The 22,898-nt window shown below is 44.1% G+C and overlaps 1 protein-coding gene across 11 annotated transcripts in view; it reads left to right on the plus strand.

The window, feature by feature from the left end:
* Positions 1–22,898, plus strand: part of LOC115200183 (ankyrin-1) — a 170,066-nt gene that overhangs the window by 110,803 nt on the left and 36,365 nt on the right. For 6 of the 11 annotated variants that reach the window (XM_029763005.1, XM_029763011.1, XM_029763014.1 and 3 more), the window contains exons 2-23: positions 4,731–4,832; positions 8,958–9,056; positions 9,254–9,352; positions 12,988–13,086; positions 13,303–13,488; positions 13,712–13,810; positions 13,931–14,029; positions 14,247–14,345; positions 14,456–14,653; positions 14,757–14,855; positions 14,994–15,092; positions 15,229–15,327; positions 15,576–15,773; positions 15,924–16,022; positions 16,159–16,257; positions 16,350–16,547; positions 17,148–17,246; positions 17,913–18,011; positions 18,168–18,266; positions 18,355–18,447; positions 18,585–18,657; positions 18,929–18,949. In XM_029763005.1, the coding sequence (XP_029618865.1) occupies positions 4,731–4,832; positions 8,958–9,056; positions 9,254–9,352; positions 12,988–13,086; positions 13,303–13,488; positions 13,712–13,810; positions 13,931–14,029; positions 14,247–14,345; positions 14,456–14,653; positions 14,757–14,855; positions 14,994–15,092; positions 15,229–15,327; positions 15,576–15,773; positions 15,924–16,022; positions 16,159–16,257; positions 16,350–16,547; positions 17,148–17,246; positions 17,913–18,011; positions 18,168–18,266; positions 18,355–18,447; positions 18,585–18,657; positions 18,929–18,949 (2,455 nt within the window). Of the gene's footprint in view, positions 1–4,730; positions 4,833–8,957; positions 9,057–9,253; positions 9,443–12,987; positions 13,087–13,302; positions 13,489–13,711; positions 13,811–13,930; positions 14,030–14,246; positions 14,346–14,455; positions 14,654–14,756; positions 14,856–14,993; positions 15,093–15,228; positions 15,328–15,575; positions 15,774–15,923; positions 16,023–16,158; positions 16,258–16,349; positions 16,548–17,147; positions 17,247–17,912; positions 18,012–18,167; positions 18,267–18,354; positions 18,448–18,584; positions 18,658–18,928; positions 18,950–22,898 lie in introns of all 11 variants that reach the window. The other 5 variants (XM_029763012.1, XM_029763008.1, XM_029763009.1 and 2 more) reach the window with 3 other exon arrangements.

The following is a 22,898-nucleotide window of genomic DNA, read 5'->3' on the forward strand; positions in this document are numbered from 1 at the left end:
GAGAGAGTTAAGAAGGTAGTTAAGGAGAGAGTTAAGGAGCATGTTAAGAAGGTAGTTGAGGGCAGTGTTAAGGAGAGTGTTAAGAAGGTAGTTAAGGAGAGTTAAAAAGGTAGTTGAGGGCAGTGTTAAGGAGAGTGTTAAGAAGGTAGTTAAGGAGAGTGTTAAGGAGTGTTAAGAAGGTAGTTGAGGGGAGTGTTAAGGAGAGTGTTAAGTAGGTAGTTAAGGAGAGAGTTAAGGAGAGAGTTAAGGATTGAAGTACAGGGAATACTTTTTAGGAACAGGTAGGCGTTGTGGCTTAATTGGTTAAAGCGCCTGTCTAGTAAACAAGTTAGAAAGGTAACCAAATAGTTGCTGGTTTGAATACCTGAGCTGACAAGGTGAAAAATCTATCGATGTGCCGTTGAGCAAAGCACTTAACCCTGTAAAACAACATATTTCACTACACTTATCCTGTGTATGTGATAATAAAACATGTATACACAGGCCAGTTTATTAGGTACACCACCCCATTCACAAAAATGGATTTCTCTTACAGACAGACAGTGAGTCACATGGCCGTGGCATGCTGTTTAAAGCAAGCAGACAGGCATTGAGGCATTTAGTCACTGTTCAATTGAATGTTAGAATAGGCAAAACGAGTGACTTTGTCAGCGGCAGTCCTGTTGGCAAAAACAGCTGGTTGATGAGAGAGGTCGAAGGAGAATGACAAGAATCGTGCAAGCTAACAGGCTGGCCACAAACACACAAATAACGGTGCAGTACAACAGTGGTGAGCAGAACAGCATCTCAGAACACACAACTCGTCGGTCCTTGTCACGGATAGGTTATTACAGCAGACGACCACACCGGGTTCCACTCCTATCAGCTAAAAACAAGAAGAAGCGGCTCCAGTGGGCACACAATCACCAACACTGGACAATTGAGTAGTAGAAAATATTGCCTGGAACATGACAGTGAGTTCAGTTTACTTGAGTGGCCTGGTCAGTCCGCAGACCTCTACCCAATAGAACATCTTTGTGATGAGATGGAACGGGCTGTTCACATCATGAATGTACAGCCGTCCAATCTGCTGCAACTGCGTGATGTCATCACGTCAACTTGGACCAGCATCCCTGTGGAAGGTTTCCGGGACCTTGTAGAATGCACCGAATAATTCAGGCTGTTCTGGAGGCAAAGGGGGTTCGACCCGGTACTAGATGGGTGTACCTACTAGATGGGTGTACCTAATAAACTGTCTGTGAGTGTATATATATATATATATATATATATATATATATACTGCTCAAAAAATAAAGGGAACACTAAAATAACACATCCTAGATCTGAATGAATGAAATAATCTTATGAAATACTTTTTCTTTACATAGTTGAATGTGCTGACAACAAAATCACACAAAAATAATCAATGGAAATCCAATTTATCAACCCATGGAGGTCTGGATTTGGAGTCACACTCAAAATTAAAGTGGAAAACCACACTACAGGCTGATCCAACTTCGATGTAATGTCCTTAAAACAAGTCAAAATGAGGCTCAGTAGTGTGTGTGGCCTCCACGTGCCTGTATGACCTCCCTACAACGTCTGGGCATGCTCCTGATGAGGTGGTGGATGGTCTCCTGAGGGATCTCCTCCCAGACCTGGACTAAAGCATCCGCCAACTCCTGGACAGTCTGTGGTGCAACGTGGCGTTGGTGGATGGAGCGAGACATGATGTCCCAGATGTGCTCAATTGGATTCAGGTCTGGGGAACGGGCGGGCCAGTCCATAGCATCAATGCCTTCCTCTTGCAGGAACTGCTGACACACTCCAGCCACATGAGGTCTAGCATTGTCTTGCATTAGGAGGAACCCAGGGCCAACCGCACCAGCATATGGTCTCACAAGGGGTCTGAGGATCTCATCTCGGTACCTAATGGCAGTCAGGCTACCTCTGGCGAGCACATGGAGGGCTGTGCGGCCCCCCAAAGAAATGCCACCCCACACCATGACTGACCCACCGCCAAACCGGTCATGCTGGAGGATGTTGCAGGCAGCAGAACGTTCTCCACGGCGTCTCCAGACTCTGTCACGTCTGTCACATGTGCTCAGTGTGAACCTGCTTCATCTGTGAAGAGCACAGGGCGCCAGTGGCGAATTTGCCAATCTTGGTGTTCTCTGGCAAATGCCAAACGTCCTGCACGGTGTTGGGCTGTAAGCACAACCCCCACCTGTGGACATCGGGCCCTCATACCACCCTCATGGAGTCTGTTTCTGACCATTTGAGCAGACACATGCACATTTGTGGCCTGCTGGAGGTCATTTTGCAGGGCTCTGGCAGTGCTCCTCCTGCTCCTCCTTGCACAAAGGCGGAGGTAGCGGTCCTGCTGCTGGGTTGTTGCCCTCCTACGGCCTCCTCCACGTCTCCTGATGTACTGGCCTGTCTCCTGGTAGCGCCTCCATGCTCTGGACACTACGCTGACAGACACAGCAAACCTTCTTGCCACAGCTCGCATTGATGTGCCATCCTGGATGAGCTGCACTACCTGAGCCACTTGTGTGGGTTGTAGACTCCGTCTCATGCTACTACTAGAGTGAAAGCACCGCCAGCATTCAAAAGTGACCAAAACATCAGCCAGGAAGCATAGGAACTGAGAAGTGGTCTGTGGTCACCACCTGCCAAACCACTCCTTTATTGGGGGTGTCTTGCTAATTGCCTATAATTTCCACCTGTTGTCTATTCCATTTGCACAACAGCATGTGAAATGTATTGTCAATCAGTGTTGCTTCCTAAGTGGACAGTTTGATTTCACAGAAGTGTGATTGACTTGGAGTTACATTGTGTTGTTTAAGTGTTCCCTTTATTTTTTTGAGCAGTGTATATATACTATTTTTTTTGTCAAGTGAGAGCCATGAAGTTCCCTAAGACTAACTAGCCCTCACTTCCCAGAAAGAACGGTGGCTTTTCCTTTAACTAGGGAGCGATGTTAAACAAGATTACATTAACTTTTAGGTGGAAAGTTGGAAATATTGTGACTTTTTCTTGATGAATCTCTCATGGCTGAGAGATAAGTGGTGAGTGTTGGGTGTGCTCAGGCTATGTCGAGTTAGCGTGCTGCTAGCTAGCAGCTTAGCTATCAAGGCCTACCGGTTTGTTACATGTAAATGCTCTGAAAGATTTTCTGCTGCAGGCAGCTGGAAATAGCTTTCCCTTTCATTCTTTTTCCTCTTCTCTTTATCAATCATGCCATCTCCTTCCCTCCCTCTCACTTTTTTTAAGTAGTCCTTTTCTTTGCGCAGTGCTGCACCACTTGCACTAGTGCTCCGTTGATGGGTGATGGTTTGTATCATAAGTTGCCATGCCCACAGCTTGGGCATGTGGGTCTTCATTCTCTCTGTTACCATTGTCTGAAAAGAGGGCCAGTGTTCCACACATAGCTGAACGGGGGCCAACATCAATGTCACTGTGACTGTGTGTGTTGAGTAACTTGTGTTGAACACATTTTTGAGTCACTGTGTGTGTGGTCGCACTTGCTTGGGTGTGTGTGTGTGTGTGTGTGTCTGTTTTTGTTTCTGAGCATGGCCTATGTGTAAATGTGTGTGTGTGTGTGTTTGTAATTCTGTAGGATTTTGGGACTTGGGATATCACAAAAAGTGTATTGACGGTTGCTCAGGATCTTATTGACATGGAGTAATCCCTGTCCATACTTTAGTCAGAAACCAGAGAGAAAAAGAGGGAGGAGAGAAGGAGAATGAGGGATGGACAGAGAGACTGGCGGCGTGATACCACGTGTTATGACCTGGACATTAAGAAAATGAGTCATGAGTGCTCCTGAGGAGTGTAGGAATAATTGATAGAGCTAGATACTGTAGATAGAATGAGAGAGACTAATGGTGGGGGAAGGATGGTTTGCCGCAGTAGACTCCCTCTCCCTCTCTCCCCCCCTCTCTCTCTCCATCTCCCTCCCTCTCTCTCTCTCTCTCTCCCTCCTTCTCTCTCTCTCTGTCCCTCTCTCTTTTCCCCTCTCCCCATGTCCCTCTCCCTCGTGCCGCATGAGTGATCCTGTTTCAGCACCCCTGCCTGAGAGGCATGAAGCCCCCAGACACAAACAAAACAGAGACAAAAACACAGCCAGACCATGTGTTAGACCATTAGGCAGAGCGTTCACTAAACACACACACACACCCCAGAGCACCAGCCAGACCGCCAGCCAGACCGCCAGCCACACCACTGGGCAGCATAGCAGAGCAGACACACACCCACCATAACGCTTAGGTTTGCATCCCAATTGGCACTCTATTCCCTACTTTTGACCAGAGCCCTATGTTGGGAATAGGGTGCCATTTGGGACACAGATGGTTCAGGGAGTCAGAGGCGACGGGGATGGAGCCTGGGACAGAGGCTGTCTGTCTTTCGGGATGCCAATCCCCTGCACCCCCTCCTCTAGGGTCCCCACCCTGCCAGGCCTGGCTCTGATTGGCCAATGGGAGGGGGCTGGGCCGACTGTCCTATCCTATTCAATAACAGTGAGGAGGGAGATGAGGAAAACACCAATGGAAAGCGTCTATAGTCTCGTCCTGTCCATGTGTCTTTGACATTGTGTGGTTTTGATTTGAATTATGTTTCTGACAATAATAGAAATCTCTCTCCATCCCCCTCTCTGTCTTCCCTTTTTACGTATATCTGTCCCTCTCCCACTCTATGTGCCTCTGTTCATCCCCCACCCCCTTTATCCCTGCCTTTCTTTCTCTCAGGCTGATGCTGTCAGTAGTTTTCTGCGGGCGGCTCGTTCTGGTAACATGGACAAGGCCATTGACCACATAAAGAACGGCATAGACATCAACACAGCCAATCAGGTGAGAGAGCTGCAAAGCACGGTTGCCAATCAAAATGCTCCTAGAGAGTGCATCAGGGCACGTCCCCAAACTCTTAGATGCATTTTGGATTTACCAGGAGGACCAATTAAATCTTTCCTGTTTGTCCAAGTTTCATTATCAGTTAATGAACCTGATTTATTACGGTCTTTCATTTAATTTGTCCATTTACATTGGCTGTGAAAGTATTTCACAGTGTTGCATCATCATACTGCAGCGCTAGAATAATGCATGAATACACTTAAGAAAACAAGTTAACTACTGTAAAGGTACAGCATAATCAAATAAGATGAGTCATCTTTCATACCGCGCATGCGCAAAACAACAGCACACACACACACACACACACACACACACACACACACACAGGAAGAGTCTTATCGGCAAGGTTCAGAACAGGATGGATAGACAGAAATGGAAAATATGAAAGAGCGGGAAATGGCAAGAGAGAGAGGAAAGAATAGAGTCACTGGTTAACACTAGTCTGGACAGCGTTGGGCACTGGTTAACACTAGTCTAGTCACTGGTTAATACTAGTCTAGACAGTGCACTGGTTAACACTAGTCTAGTCACTGGTTAACACTAGTCTAGTCACTGGTTAACACTAGTCTGGACAGCGTTGGGCACTGGTTAACACTAGTCTAGTCACTGGTTAATACTAGTCTAGACAGTGCATTGGTTAACACTAGTCTAGTCACTGGTTAACACTAGTCTAGTCACTGGTTAATACTAGTCTAGACAGTGCACTGGTTAACACTAGTCTAGTCACTGGTTAACACTAGTCTGGACAGCGTTGGGCACTGGTTAACACTAGTCTAGTCACTGGTTAATACTAGTCTAGACAGTGCACTGGTTAACACTAGTCTAGTCACTGGTTAACACTAGTCTAGTCACTGGTTAACACTAGTCTGGACAGCGTTGGGCACTGGTTAACACTAGTCTAGTCACTGGTTAATACTAGTCTAGACAGTGCATTGGTTAACACTAGTCTAGTCACTGGTTAACACTAGTCTAGTCACTGGTTAATACTAGTCTAGACAGTGCACTGGTTAACACTAGTCTAGTCACTGGTTAACACTAGTCTAGTCACTGGTTAATACTAGTCTAGACAGTGCACTGGTTAACACTAGTCTAGTCACTGGTTAATACTAGTCTAGACAGTGCACTGGTTAACACTAGTCTAATCAGTGTAGGGCTCTGGTTAACACTAGTCTAGACAGTGTACTGGTTGACACTAGTATAGTCAGTGTAGGGCACTGGTTAACACTAGTCTAGACAGTGCACTGGTTAACACTAGTCTAGACAGTGTAGGGCTCTGGTTAACACTAGTCTAGTCACTGGTTAATACTAGTCTAGACAGTGCACTGGTTAACACTAGTCTAGACAGTGTAGGGCTCTGGTTAACACTAGTCTAGTCACTGGTTAATACTAGTCTAGACAGTGCACTGGTTAACACTAGTCTAATCAGTGTAGGGCTCTGGTTAACACTAGTCTAGACAGTGCACTGGTTAACACTAGTCTAATCAGTGTAGGGCTCTGGTTAACACTAGTCTAGACAGTGCACTGGTTAACACTAGTCTAGTCACTGGTTAATACTAGTCTAGACAGTGTACTGGATGACACTAGTATAGTCAGTGTAGGGCACTGGTTAATACTAGTCTAGACAGTGCACTGGTTAACACTAGTCTAATCAGTGTAGGGCTCTGGTTAACACTAGTCTAGACAGTGCACTGGTTAACACTAGTCTAGTCACTGGTTAATACTAGTCTAGACAGTGTACTGGATGACACTAGTATAGTCAGTGTAGGGCACTGGTTAACACTAGTCTAGACAGTGCACTGGTTAACACTAGTCTAGACAGTGCACTGGTTAATACTAGTCTAGACAGTGTACTGGTTGACACTAGTATAGTCATTGTAGGGCACTGGTTAACACTAGTATACTCAGTGTAGGGCACTGGTTAACACTAGTCTAGACAGTGTAGGGCACAGGTTAACACTAGTCTAGACAGTGCACTGGTTAACATTAGTCTAGTCACTGGTTAACACTAGTCTAGTCACTGGTTAACACTAGTCTAGTCACTGGTTAACACTAGTCTAGTCAGTGTAGGGCATCTCACAAACACATGTTTCAGAAGCAATCTAAGAAACCCTTATGTAGATAAAATGCTGACTGTTACTGTGAGATGGCTGTAATGCTATTGGAATCAGGTGATTGAGGGAATCCCAAGTGGCACAATATTCCCTTGGCTTTTGACCAGGGCCCATAGCACTACATAGGGAACAGGGTGCCATTTGAGACACATCCATCGTCTCTCTCTCTCTCTGTCTCTCAGTGAGAGCTTTGGCTTGGAATGTGTTTGATGTGATATCAGCAAGCAGAATGTCTGTCTTGGCTCTGGGTCTAACTCAGTGTACAGTGTGTTCTGTTCTGCTCCAGTACCTACTGTGTGGATTGTCTCTGACTGCATGTACATTATATCATTGTTTGTGTTGAATGGAAATTACTGTATGTGTTTATTTTTGTGTGTTAGAAATATGTGTGTGTGTGTGTGTGTGTGTGTGTGTGTGTGTGTGTGTGTGTGTGTGTGTGTGTGTGTGTGTGTGTGTGTGTGTGTGTGTGAGAGAGAGAGAGTTTGGAGACCCAGGTAGCCAGTCTCCTAGCAGAAGTTGACAGGTAGGACTGAGTGGGACTGATGGGGAGGTGTTAAATAGGGCAGGAGTTACTCCTCTAGCCACTCTCCTCCATCCTGCCTGCTTTACCCTGACGGCTTCTCCCATGGTGGCCAGAAACGGCCACATCGTGAGGGGAATGGGGCTGCCCACAGGCCACACAAACAAGGCAGAGTTGTGTGTGTGTGCTACAATCAAGATTAGCATCAAGCACATTCACAGCTGTAAATCTCATTACTAACATAGGATTCAATACATAGAGTGAATGTAGTCAATACAGTGAATGTATTTATGTGTACTATATTATGTTTACATAATTATATGTAATTTTATGGTTAAGTAGCTTTAGAAAGACCTCAGGCTGCTAAAGAGAGACACCCTGTGGACAAACAGGAACACTACAGACATAACCTGAACAGTTTATCTGCAGTCTCAGGATACCATTGACAGCCAGACTCATGCCATTCTTCCTCAAGTCATGTATGAATTAATGCAATGTGTGTCATTTCAAACCAAGTCCGTATTAGTGTTTTGGAATTGTGTCAAGTGTGTTGAATGTGGTTGTGGAAGTGGATGTGATATTAGTTCTGTGTTGTGTGTGAGTAATGAGTGTCACCCAGTGTATTGTTGTTGTATTTATTTGTGCGCTGTCGGCCTGATGGAGGTTAGGTGGAGGCTTTGTTGTGGCAGTCGTGTCTCTCGTACCCAGTCTGAGTAGATGCCTCTGCCATGGGCTAGCTCACCGGCCACCCAGCCGCATTGCCTCCCTCCCTCCCTCCCTCCCTCCCTCCCTTCCTTCCTTCCCCTTAACCCTCCTCACACCCTCTTAACCCCTTAAGTTATTTCTCTCTTACTCGCTCTTCTTCTTTTGCATCATCCCTTCTTTCTTTTACCTGTTTTTCTTTCTCATCTATGCTCCCCCCCTCCTCCCTTCCTCCCCCTACCCTCCCCCTCTCCCGGTCTGCAGTAGAGTGATGGTGTGCTGTGGTCTCTCCACTCAGAGGAATAATATCAGTGGTGTGGGAAAGGTCCAACCTCACATGTCCTGTGTGGCTGAAGGAAGGCTGTGTGAGGTCAGACCTATCCCACACGGCTCGTATTCTTCCCAGCCCCGAGACCACCGGCCTGCCATCCCCCTCCCGTCCTCTTCCTCCTCCTCACCATCATCTTCATCACCTTATTGCTAAATAAGCACAGTTAATATCTGGTAGATGCTGTATGTGTTGAAGCTGTTTGTCCTGACCATAAGGTACAGTTGGGCTCAGTAACATGCTTTTGCATTTTATACATCTAGCAAGTGCTGTATAATAAGCAGAGCAGTGCTGGTCTGAGGGTCTGATCCTTTGGTGTGTGTCAGTATGCAGTGTGTTCAGTGTGTTCAGTGTGTTAGGGACCCTACAGTGTGAGGTCTCCTCTTCTCTCTCTCCTCCCTCAGAACGGGCTCAACGGGTTGCATCTGGCCTCTAAAGAAGGCCATGTTAAAATGGTGCTGGAGCTGCTACATGGAGGCATCGATGTGGAAACCCAGACTAAGGTACTCAGTCAACCTCATACACTATGCCACATTACCACACCCATGAACTCCTTAAGCCTATGCCACCACCAAAGTACAATATACTGAATAATCCAATTATTCTACGTATTAAAACCTATTCCTACTTACTTACTGCTTTCACAAATACACTACTACAGTATATGTCTCATGTCTTCTCTTGTCCTGTGCCTCCACAGAAAGGCAACACAGCTCTGCACATTGCTGCCCTGGCTGGGCAGGAGCAAGTAGTGGCAGAGCTGGTAAATTACGGGGCCAACGTCAATGCCCAGTCCCAGGTGAGACCCCAGCCAGTGTCGGAAGAGACCCCGACCCCCCTGGCAGAGCCCCCTGCAGAGGAGCCACCCGCCACAACGGATAACCATACAGTTAGAAACAGTTATAATACAGTTATGCTGCATTATACTGCATGGAACTCAGGGTTTGGGGTCTGAATTTCTGAATGTATTTCAATTCAAACCATGAATTGAAATGTGAATTTGAATTAAAGAAAGCAGAGATTAATTCAAAGAAATTCAACTGAGACATGAAACATGAAAGTCGCATTCCGTTGCCACATCTGCCACTTATTACTAAAACAAATATAGATACCATTTCAAACATAAGCTTGATTATAACTCAGATATGTCAACAGTATTTTGATTTTGATTTTTGTCATGAAATGTTAGGTTCCCTTCCATTCTGGAGTGTTTGATCTAATGGGAAATGTATTTTTTCCAATATTTCATAACATGTAAGTGAATTATGAATTATTACAGACCAACTACAAAATGATCTCAGAATATTTCCAGACCACTTTAATGATTTAAACTCCTTTTAAGAGGAATTTAAAAACTGAAATATTTCAATGTTATACATAGTATTACCATACATGATGTCAAAATAAATATTTGTACTGTGAATTGTAAAATATATTATCAATTAGCATTTCATTGAATTTCATTTAATTCAATTGTGCTTCCTTTAGTTAAAATTCAATTACATTTCTGCTGCCTGTGGTATGTGGCCAATTCAAATCAATAATTGAATTGGAAATATAGCTGTGAGCAGCATTAAGAGCAGCATTAACAGGGTCTGAGCAATAGAAATAGTATATCTTGGTCACCCATTGGGCACTCTGGCAATGAAATGGGCAAAGGCCATACCTTTAATAAGCATGTTTATCAATTGCATGTTTTCCAAGTTGCAAGATTCTACCTCTAATATGTAATGAGTTATGTCTAATACATGCTACCATGCTACTGTCATAGACTACTGTCCCTTCCAACTTCATGTTTACCAAATTCCTATGGTCCAATAGTAATAGCCTTCAGTGAACAGTAGTGCCCTCCACTGGCGTAGAATGGCCATATCCCTCGCTAGGGACTAGTTCATTTAGCTAGGGACTAGTTCATTTAGCTAGGGACTATTTCATTTAGCTAAGGACTAGTTCATTTAGCTAGGTACTATTTCATTTAGCTAGGGACTAGTTCATTTAGCTAGGGACTAGTTCATTTAGCTAGGGACTAGTTCATTTAGCTAGGGACTAGTTCAGAGATTCTACATACCAAATATTGGGTGAATCTGAGTTGTGGTTTATGAGAAGAAGATTTTTTTAAGCAATTTAGCATTACGCTTGCACTTTTTGGTCAAAGTTTGATGATCTGTGGTTTCCATGTTTTTTTTATTTTTATGTATCACTAAACTTGGAACATATCTTCAGGGACATGTTGTCAATCATCTGTAGTTGGATTTGATAGTTTGGGCTAATGTTTTGAATGTGTTTTGAATGTGTTTTGAATGTGTGCATGGTTTCTAATGAACTGCAGCGCCACCTAGGGGCCAATGAGTGCTAATGTTGGCACCATAGGTACGCATTATGGGTTCTAACATCCTGACAAATTTGACGTTTTTACCAATGTGTTGTTGAGATATTGACAAAAATGAACATCAATGGGGTCAATTTCATGCCTTAAGTATTGAATTCAAAATAAAATAAATTGTAAACATGAAAAATGAAGTTGGAAATGTAGATCAAAACCCCCCCAAAAAGTATCAACATGTATGGAATTGTAAAAAAAAGAACGATATAAAAAGCAACAAAATGAAATGAAAGCAAATGTTTTTTTAGCGTGAGCAAAAGTCTCATTTAAAAGGAAGAACAAACTATTTGAAAACCAATGTAAAAATACTTTTCAGTTCAACTTTTCCAACTATTGAAACCGTTTAGCCTACCAAATCAAATCAAATGTATTGATAAAGCCCTTTTTACATCAGCAGATGTCAAATAGTGGTTATAGAAACACAACCTAAAACCTCAAACAGCAAGCAATGCAGATCTGAAAGCACGGTGGCTAGGGAAAAATTCTATAGAAAGGCCCTAGGAAGAAACCTAGAGAGGAACCAGGTTCTGAGAGGTGGCCAGTCCTCTTCTGGCTGTGCCGGGTGGTGATAAGAGTACATGGCCATTAAGGCCAGATTGTTCTTCAAGATGTTCAAACTTCATAGATGACCAGCAGGGTCAAATAATAATCACAGTGGTTGTAGAGGGTGCAACAGGTCAGTACGTCAGGAGTAAATGTCAGTTGGCTTTTCATAGCCAAGCATTTAGTGGTCGAGACAGCAGGTGGGGTAGAGAGGGAGAGAGAGAGAGAGACACAGAGAGAGAGAGAGTCAAAGACAGAGAGAGGGAGAGAGAGAGGGAAAGAGGAGAGAGAGGGAGAGAGGAGAGAGAGACACACAGAGAGAGAGAAAGAGACACAGAGAGAGAAAGAGAGAGAGAGAGAGAGAGAGAGACAGAGAGAGGGAGAGAGAGAGAGAGAGAGAAAGAAAGAAGGAGAGCGAGAGAGAGAGGGAGAGCGAGAGAGAAAGGGAAGGAGAGACAGAGAGAAAGAGAGAGAGAGGAAGAGAGAGGGAGAGCAAGAGAGCGAGAGAGAGGGAGAGAAAGAGAGAGCGAGAGGAAGAGAGAGAGAGAGAGAGAGAGAGAGAGAGAGAGAGAGAGAGAGAGAGATAGGAGAATTAGAGAGTTGGTTGTTGGAAAAGTTTAACTGAAAACCCTTTTTGCAATAGTTTTAAAATCATTTGATCTTGCTTTGAAATTAGAGTTTTGTTTATGGTTTCAACTTCCATTATTTAACTTTTCCTTGAATATATAATTTTTTTCATAATTTATTTGTATTTTATTTTGAATTCAATACTTAAAGTGTGAAATTGACCCCATAAAAAACATAGAAAGAACGAGAAGAACACAGAAAACTATAGGTGCTACTGTAGGATGCCTAATTTAGAAGCAATTTGCAATTAAATTCAGAATTGACTCCAACCCTGATTGAGTAAGAATAAAGAAAGTTGTTGGGAGCACTTATAGAATGTGAAACTTTCTTTATTTTTACACAGTTTCAGTTTACTATTCCGTTAGTCAGCACCTCTACTAACATTTTTGGGTGTGCATAAGCTCCTGCATTTGACCCAACCCCCGACTGAAACATGACGTTAGGCCATCGTACACTCTTACAAGAAAAGGGTATATCTAGAGCCTAAAAGGGTTCTTTGGCAGTCCTCATAGGAGAACCCTTTGAAGAACCCTTTTTGATTCCAGGTAGAAAGCAAAAGAGTTCTACCTGGAACCAAAAAGGGTTCTAAGTGGAAGCAAAAAAGGTTCTCCTGATGGGACAGCCGAAGAACCCTTTTGGAACCCTTTTTTCTAAGAGTGTATTAACTCAATGCAACTCTATGTTAATATCTGTCTGCCTTCTTGTCTTTCTGTGTGCCTGTGCTTCCTTCCTCTGTGTGTGTGTGTGTGTGTGTGTGTGTGTGTGTGTGTGTGTGTGTGTGTGTGTGTGTGTGTGTGTGTGTGTGTGTGTGTGTGTGTTGTGCTGCTGTGTTGTGCCCCTCCCTGTGTGTGTGTGTCCATGTATGTGTCTGTCTGTAACAGAAGGGCTTCACTCCACTCTACATGGCCTCACAAGAGAATCATCTAGAAGTTGTGAAGTTCCTTTTGGAGAACGGGGCCAATCAAAGCCTTCCCACTGAGGTAACAGCCAATCAGCAGAGCATAGGGTTGGAAGATTCACGGAATCAGAAAGGAATAAGCAGGAAATGATTCCACCTACACCACACTACACCTCCTGCACTATTCCCTCCATCACTTATCAATCCTTTTGACTCTCACTGTCCTTCCCTTCTCCATCTGTTTCTTTAAGTCACTTAACCTTTCTTGAGCTCTAACTCCTCCTCTTTCCTCTGTCAGGATGGCTTCACCCCTCTCGCCGTGGCTCTTCAGCAGGGACATGAGAATGTCGTGGCCCTGCTCATCAACTATGGCACCAAGGGAAAAGTCCGTCTCCCCGCGCTGCACATAGCGGCGCGGAATGATGACACGCGCACAGCTGCCGTGCTTCTACAGAACGACCCTAACGCAGACGTCCTGAGCAAGGTAGGTACTCACTGTGTGTTTGTTTGTGTGTTAGTCTTCACTTTAGTGGCAGTTTAGTGTGTGCCACAGTGAGTGAAGATGATACTTGTAGAATTAGAGGCCGTCAGTTTTGGAGCTGTATAGAATATAGAATAGAGCTGTATAGAATATATAATAGAGCTGTATAGAATATAGAATAGAGCTGTATAGAATAAGGTATGTGTGTCACTGTGTGTCACTATAGACAGGCTTCACACCGCTCCATATCGCCGCACACTACGAGAACCTGAACGTAGCCCAACTGTTGCTCAACAGAGGAGCCAATGTCAATTTCACCCCTAAGGTATGTCTGTTCCCCTCTCCCCTAGTATCACTGACACATAGTATTGTTATCAGTCCCTCACTGGTCTCTTTCTGGTCCTACTGTCGATCCCCTACTTAATGTGTCTGTATTTCTCTCTAGAATGGCATCACACCTTTGCACATCGCATCCAGGCGGGGGAACGTGATCATGGTACGACTCCTGCTGGACCGAGGGGCACAGATTGATGCCAAGACCAAGGTACTGTACTGCATCCCCTCCCCGTGTCTCTCTCTCTACCTCATCTGGTCAGGCCATGCCCTGTTACACATACAGTACTATATTGTCCCAGTCCCGGTGTTAACTGTCCTCTCTCTCTCTCTCTCTCTCTCTCTCTCTCTCTCTCTCTCTCTCTCTCCCTCCCTCCCGCCCTCTTTCCCTCCCTCCCTCTTTCCCTCCCTCCCTCCCTCCCTCCCAGGATGAGTTGACTCCACTGCACTGTGCAGCCAGGAACGGACATGTGAGGATCATTGAGATCCTACTGGACCAAGGGGCTCCCATCCAGGCCAAGACCAAGGTACAGATAACGCTAACCCACCAAGGCCTGATCTCTGGACTGTTATTCTCAAATACTGTATGCACACAACACAATAAGTCATGGATTGTATCTCTCTCTCTTTCCTACAGAACGGCTTGTCTCCCATCCACATGTCAGCACAGGGGGACCACATGGACTGTGTGAGACAACTCCTGCAATACAACGCTGAAATTGATGACATCACACTGGACCACCTGACCCCCTTGCATGTGGCAGCCCACTGTGGGCACCACCGCATGGCCAAAGTGCTGCTGGACAAGGGAGCCAAACCCAACTCCCGTGCACTGGTCAGTACTACACTCACTCATACATACCTACCACACATACCTACCACACATCTTTGTTGATGTGTGTTGCCTTCGTGAACATGCTGTTGTATTGTGTTCTCAGAATGGTTTCACTCCGCTTCACATTGCCTGTAAGAAGAACCACATGCGTGTGATGGACCACCTGCTCAAACACTCAGCGTCCCTAGAGGCTGTGACAGAGGTGAGAGAGATAGGGGCAAGAGAAAGAGATGGAATGTAAGCTAGGGTAAGAAAAGAGAGGGATTCTGCCAAGGAGAGAGGGATGGATATCTTTATTTCTACGTATGATTCTTTCATTGCTTGTTTTTTCTCTCCCCAGTCTGGCCTGACTCCTCTACACGTGGCCTCGTTCATGGGCCACCGCAAAATAGTCACCCATCTGGTACAGAAGGGGGCTTCTCCCAGTGCTTCCAATGTAGTGAGTACCCGAATGTTACCCATCCATCCACCTCATCACTGACCAAACCAGCTCCTCTGGCCAATTTTCACAATGTTTTTGTGTTAGTGATTTACACTGCTCACACACATGTGTTTTCCTGGTTGTGTGTGAGCAGAAAGTGGAGACTCCTCTCCACATGGCATGTAGAGCTGGACACTATGAGGTGGCAGAGTTCTTACTGACCAATGCAGCACCAGTAGACGCCAAGGCCAAGGTAATGACTTCACACACACACACACACACACACACGCACACACACACACACACACACACACACACACACACACACACACACACACACACACACACACACACACACTAACACACATTAACACACATTAACACACATTAACACACACAACAATCTGAACAACATTAAATTGTCTTGCTAGTTCCCCACTTGACTCCCATGTATATGTATCTCTCCTCTTCTGTCCCTCTCCTCCGCCCCCCCCTGTCCAGGATGACCAGACACCGCTCCACTGTGCGTGTCGGATGGGCCACAAGGAGCTGGTCACTCTGCTGCTGGAACACAAGGCCAACCCCAACTCCACCACCACAGCCGGGCACACACCCCTCCACATCGCTGCCCGTGAGGGACACACTCAGACTACACGCATCCTACTGGACATGGAGGCCCAGCAGACCAAGATGACCAAGGTACAGTCTGTTGTCCAATGCCCACACACTCTACATACACACCCCTCTATCAACTGTCTAATACTAACACACTCCTAACCTTTTCTCTGTGTGGGACTGTGCGGTCTGTGGTCTCTCCCTGACGTCTCTCTATCTGGGATGTCTCTGCAGAAAGGCTTCACTCCTCTCCATGTGGCTTCTAAATATGGCAAAGTGGACGTGGCAGAGCTGCTGCTGGAGAGAGGGGCCAACCCTAACGCTTCTGGCAAGGTACAGTAAGGGTTGGAGAACACAGGGAGGGGGGAAGAACAGGGGTGTGGGGAGGGAAGGGTCAAGGTATTTCAGGTGGAAAGACGTTAGAGTTAAGTTATGGTGGTTTATATGTGTGTGTCTCCTTTACCTGTAGAATGGACTGACTTCTCTCCATGTGGCTGTCCATCACAACAACCTGGACGTGGTTAACCTGCTGGTCAGCAAGGGAGGCTCCCCACACAGTGCAGCTAGGGTGAGAGACTACACACACACACACATCCTCACAGACGCAGATATCATCTTACAATGCACCCATAACCATTAACTCTGGTCCTCTTGTTTCAGAATGGCTACACCCCTCTCCACATAGCGTCGAAGCAGAACCAGGTGGAGGTTGCCAACAGCCTGCTGCAGTACGGCGCCTCGGCCAATGCTGAATCCCTCCAGGGGGTCACGCCCCTTCACCTGGCAGCTCAGGAGGGCCGGCCTGACATGGTGGCCCTGCTCATCTCCAAACAGGCCAACGTCAACCTGGGGAACAAGGTGAGGCCTCAGGGACTGATGCAGGGAAGGAGTTAAGATTATTTGGGTGAAAGCTGTTAGTTCTGCTGCACCCTCAGTGGGTCGGGAGAAACCAGAAACATCTGCTTTTCATGGGAAAAGGAAGACAGCCTGTGACACGACTTTCACTTTTGGACATTCGCTCACTGTTTACAGTCCCTGGTGAAATATATTGCGGATGGCTATAGATAGTGCCTGTCTTCTTTAAGATTCATTCTTGCCACAAAGTCGACAGACACCACATACTAATTTTGTTGGTGTCAACTTTGTCGGAGATTCCATTATTGCTAGATAACGCTAGCTAATATCAGTCTAGCAGCTATGTATCTATGATATGTGCTAGCTTGCTCTCTGAAGTTATTTCCCTCCAGAATATGAACAAGGCAACACTCTATCTTAACTTCTCCTCCATATTTACTGGATTGGTTGAACAGTGCAGAAGAAAACCTCATCTGACAGTTATTTTGTTGTTATGACCAGATGTGGGGCATCCCGCTCAGTTGATTCTTTACGCCTGCGACGTTAGGTTAGTTCTGCTGTAACAATATGCCTGATTTTTGCCCCTTACTCCTCTCCCCTCAGAGTGGACTGACTCCTCTCCACCTGGTGGCACAGGAAGGCCACGTGGGCATCGCTGACATCCTGGTGAAGCAAGGGGCATCAGTGTATGCTGCCACACGGGTAAGACCACACTCCTGTTGACCTCTGGAACAAGGCAAGGGACACAAAAGTCTCTCTCTGCTCAGTAGCATCCAGCGACACACACTGTACCACATCTGGAGTCTGTAAACACCTTTCATTTTTAAAGCATCTCAGTAGATAATAGGATATTGCAGTAGAGAATTGCATTCCACCCAACATGAACACTCTCCTTTGTGCCAAGTTGTAGAAAGTTGGTTTAAAGTACACACCCGTGCCTTATCAGGTTTGCTATCTGAAGCTAATCTTAACCTCAGTGAATCTTAATGCAAGGTCAGTGTGGTATGGGACCTAACAGTAACAGTGCTACATAGTGAACGATGGGGGCTCCATGGCAGATAGAGTGTCTGAGACGTGACCTTTCCTCTCCTTAGTATAAATAGCCACTGACTGGTTCTCCTGTCTCAGGGTTACATTACCATCATCATTACACAACCTACGTACCCTCAGGCCAGCTAGGGCCTCCATTACCCTGAAACTCAGTATGTCAACCGCAGAGCATACATGGTAGGAGAGACATACTATAGATATTGTGTAGTGTGTATGTGTTGAATTTGTAATCATGTGACTCAGTGTTTAGTTAACTGTCTAGTAGTAAGTCTGTGCTGGTTGTATTGGATACTGATGGGGTCCTAATCTCTCTTTCAGATGGGATACACCCCTCTCCATGTTGCCTGTCACTATGGCAATGTAAAGATGGTGAAGTTCCTCCTGCAGCAGCAGGCCAACGTCAACAGCAAAACCAAGGTGAGCACCTCCCTCTGGACATCAATGGAACTACACTTACACAAAATTATCCTTCAATTTTAACAGTGAATCACAGTAAATATGAACCGGCTATGTGATGTGATTCCTTTCATTGTGTCTCGTCAGTATGTTAATGTTTATGTCTCTTTCCCCCAGGTTGGTTACACTGCACTGCACCAGGCAGCCCAACAGGGCCACACAGATATCGTCACCTTACTGCTCAAACATGGAGCCCCGCCCAACGAGGTCACCACTGTAAGTACCACTGCTTTTCACTCCCTTTCACTCCTCCATTCATCCCTCGATCCCTCCACCTCACTCTCGCTCTCTCTCTCTCTGTTAGAACGGTACGTCAGCCCTGTCCATCGCCAAGCGGTTGGGGTACATCTCCGTAATCGACGTTCTCAAACTGGTCACAGAGGAGACGGTTTCCATTGTAAGGAGTAAACAAGTACCAACTCTTCAAATATTTATTTTACACTCCTTCTGACTCGATGCAGACAATCCTTCCAATCTCTTTGTCTCATCTTGTACCTGTCTCTCTTCTCTCTCTTCTGCCATTCTCTCCCTCAGACCACCACAGAGAAACATCGTATGAGTTTCCCAGAAACAGTGGATGAGATATTGGACGTATCAGAGGACGAAGGTACACAACACTTACAATAATTTACAGACAGTAGAACACACGGAGAGAGATACCCCACAGAACACACTTTCTCCTCTTTTTGGCAAGATAGGAGATATATTGTACTTTAATTTCTTATTAATAAAAATCCTCATATCTTGCAGTACAGTTAGTTGCCAGTCCATTCTGGCTTTAAAAATGTATGAACAATTTGAACAGACTTATTGCAAATGATTTTATAGTATTGCAGGGCCTCCTAAAATATTCCTCTTTCACCTTTTGATTTTTGTAGGAATTGCACAGCTAACAATGGGTATGACTGTCTCCTTCTCTCTTCTCTGTGCAGTGCTCATAGGTCGTCTTAGAGTGTGTGGCTCCATTTCAAGCTCTTGCCGTCTTTCTCTCTGGTTCTCTTTCTCTCCACCTCTCTTCTTCTACGCCTGGTCCTTTTGGGACTGTCTCTCTCCTGATGTTCAATGTGGTGCATGCATTTCATGGTTTCATGTCTATAACCTTTCTTTATCCCTCCAGTAACATAGACCTGACTCTCAGTCACTAACTCCCCAGATCAGATGTACTCTACAGTATCTCTCTCTCCATGTCACCGCAGCTGGGGGCTAGGGATGGCTGTCCTCACCAGCCTACAGTACTCTAAGAGAAAAGCCCAGTAGTGGAGATTGGACACTCACCCATTCAGTTTATCAAACCATTCACTACAATTTTTTTATCAAGGTGAAAATGGAATTCTCTGGTTAAAAATGTGCCAAAGCTACTGTACTGTATCAACATTCCAAGATGTTGATGGTGTTTTCTGGATGTTGTTGTCTTGTTGATGTTGTTGGTTTGATGTCTTTATCAATGTTCCTTCATTACATCAGCTGTTATTTGTATAGTTTGTGTCTGTAGTCTGTAAAGATGTGTGTGTACATGCTATGTGTGTTTCCATTGGTGTACATATACTGTGTAAGGAAATGAAAACACAGTGACTGTGAAAAAATACATTTTGCACACAAGTCTTCATTAGACCCACGGGTGTCTGATCAACCAGTAAAGTTCACAGCGTAAACATTACAACACCCTTGACAGTGACGTCAGAAGACGTCACACCTTGGTATTTTTAGCTCCATGATAATTAAACTGACAAATTGACACTGTTGGTCTAAAATTAGAAAGTAGTCTAGTTGCTGCCTTAAAGACACATATAACCTACTCACTAAAATGTTCAAATATATAATAGACTATATAATAGACAAGTAATATTTTAATATTTAGACAAATGTACTTTACACTTCTGTTTTTGAAAACATCTGACACACAGCGCTCAAGAGATAAGTTGACACATTTTGAAACTGATGAAGTAGGACATTGACTTGGCTCTGGACCAGATCCATGCACCCACTCAAACACTCACCGAAGTCAACCCTAACACCTTTTGTGCTGATACACAGACACAAACACATGCATTAACGGAGCAATTGCCTTTATTTGGTGCGCTTCTGTCCATTAATCTCAGGATTTGAGGGGGTAAGTAACCATAACCTGCCTTAGCTTCCTGGTAGAAACTAAGAAGGGTAGAACAACACAAACAAGAAAACATAATAGCATTAGTGAATTCATAGATGGAAATTAGATGCATGGATGCTTTCGTGAATATATCATGCCAGTCTCTTGTGAAGTACATACCGCTGTGCTGAGATTGTGTGTCTGCATTACTGTGCATAATTGTATGTGGGTGCCAGTCAGAGATAGATAGAGGACTCATCTTTATATCTGTGCCATTATAGAATCTGTAACAGCATGGGCAGCACAATTGAGGCTACAACCCATTGGAATCCCCAACCGGTTGACTACTTTGACTACTTTAAAATGGCGGAAGCATGGTGGAAGCCCTCAATGGCAATGTCCATGCTAAAATGGGATATTATAGTCATTCTGGTCGGCTCGACTATAGTATTGATTGAAGCGCAATGTTAAATTCAAAACACCCCGCTTCTCGCCATGAGCCGTCCAGTCGTTACAGAGAACCACATACCAGATTTTTAACAGGGTCGTTAGCATTAAGAAAAAATAAAATGTCTAGCTCAACATCTAGACGTTGGATAAGATTGAGACTACAGTATCCATAAAGTAATCATTAGACTTGCCACCTCTCAGACAGAATACGTTTGTAGGGGAAACAATTTTGATTAAGTTTATAATGTATCGCTCTCACGTGCTCATTTCTGTCCATTAAGAACCAACGATGTGCTACCTTTTTGTAGCATTTCTGACAATGCTAACATATTTTTTTAGCCAAAGCTCAGCGATCTAACACCAGGTCGGTTGCTCGGCAACAACACATCTGCTTGCACCAGGCTGCCAGTCATAAGGTGTATGCGAGCAAACCTAGGCTACTGTACATAGCTAGCTTTATGGTGGTATTCAAGCTGAGGTTAATCAATAAGTGCAAACAGATATTTAGATGAACTAGGTATCTCTCTAGCTAACGTTTTGTTGCTCGTCCAAAGTACAACAGCTAGCTAACACCAGTCAGCTGAACGCTTACTAGCTAACGAACAGGCAAAGAAAGGTAGCTAGCCAATTAATGTAGTTTTGTTTTAATTCGCTAGGTAGCTAGCTAGCTAACATAACGTTATATCAGTCAGATGAGAGCTAATGTTGACTAGGTAGCTAACCAATAAGCGAGGAAAGCTAGCTATATTTTGCCAAGTAAGGTTTTTCATATAAGGCTAAAGGCATCATGTGTAAACTGCTGACCTAGACACTTGTGAGTAATCAGAGCACAAACAAATATGAACAAATGAACTAGTGAACATACTTGGTTGCTATGATAGCCAGTTAACATTAGTTAGGTAACTTTAGCTAAGGTAAGACTGTAACATTAGCTAACGCTTATGGCCAGTTCATACACCACAATATTAGTTAGGTAACTTTAGCTAAGGTAAGACTGTAACATTAGCTAACGCTTATGGCCAGTTCATACACCACAATATATCATACGTTCTTACTCAAAACATAGCTAGCTAATGTTAGCTACGTTAAGTTTAAAAAGACCAACATTTGACAAACTGCCATGATGCTCATGTTAATTTGCATTGCTAGTGCTAGCTACAATCAATGAGATGCAATGCTTACGTTTACTACCGAACTAGTAAATGAGTAAGCCAATTTTACCCCAATAAGATTGTACCACAACTCAATGTTGATGTTATATCCTAGCTACATTCTTCCACAAAACATAGCTAGCTAGCTAAATAAGTTCAAATCCAACGCCAAACTTTGGGAAACTGTCACACAGCTAGCTAGCTATCTTACAATGCATGCAATGGGCATAGCAAAACTAGCTAGGTAGACTACTCCATAGACCAAGCTATGGTAAGATAAGGTAGTAAAAATTCAATGGTTCTGATGATGAACTTAGCTGTATGATGCTTTTGGGAAACTGGGCCCTGGACAATAAATTATGCGAGAGACAAAATACATTTTTTTACATAATTTGAAGCACACATGACATTTTCGAAAGATAATTTTGTATAATCACCTTCCGATGTAAAAACCATGGACATTAAAAGCTACATTTTAAGTGAGAAGTAGGGATTGGTCTGAAGCTGAAAAATAAATTAAGTTTACATGAGCACCATAATGCCTACTTCACTTATGCTCTACCAAGGTTTTCCAGCACACAGCTTTGACAGTAGCTATGTTTGTCTATTGTTCTTCAAACAATGTGTATGCAGGTTACTTAGGATTCAACTCTCAAAACAGCCTAATTCATACTCTTCAGAGGACTTTACAGTGTCCTGCCATTAAATAATATATACATTATATATATTTATATATATATATATATAATTAGGCTGTATGTATTTTTAGGTATAGGCCTATTGTGAATGTGTATTAATGTTTCTTAGCCTATGTCAATATTATACAGATAAGTAAAAAAAAAAAAAAATGTATGAAATGTATGCATTCACTACTGTAAGTCGCTCTGGATAAGAGCGTCTGCTAAATGACTAAAATGTAAATGTAAATGTTAACGATTACAGAAATCAGGAGTGGTTTAAGGAAGTGGAACTACAGGCAGGCACCACGTTAATACAATACAAAACAGGTCCATCAAGCATGATGGTCTTGTAAGTATAAAAGCAAAGCTTGATTTCATATAATAATACAAAAGTTTGAAAAGGTAGTGGAATAGGATTAGTGTGGTGTGTGAAAAATACAATACTTGAACCTGTATGCGGTACAAATCCCATTATTGT

Source organism: Salmo trutta, chromosome 9 (assembly GCF_901001165.1).
Source record: "Salmo trutta chromosome 9, fSalTru1.1, whole genome shotgun sequence".
In the NCBI taxonomy this organism is placed as follows: domain Eukaryota; kingdom Metazoa; phylum Chordata; class Actinopteri; order Salmoniformes; family Salmonidae; genus Salmo; species Salmo trutta.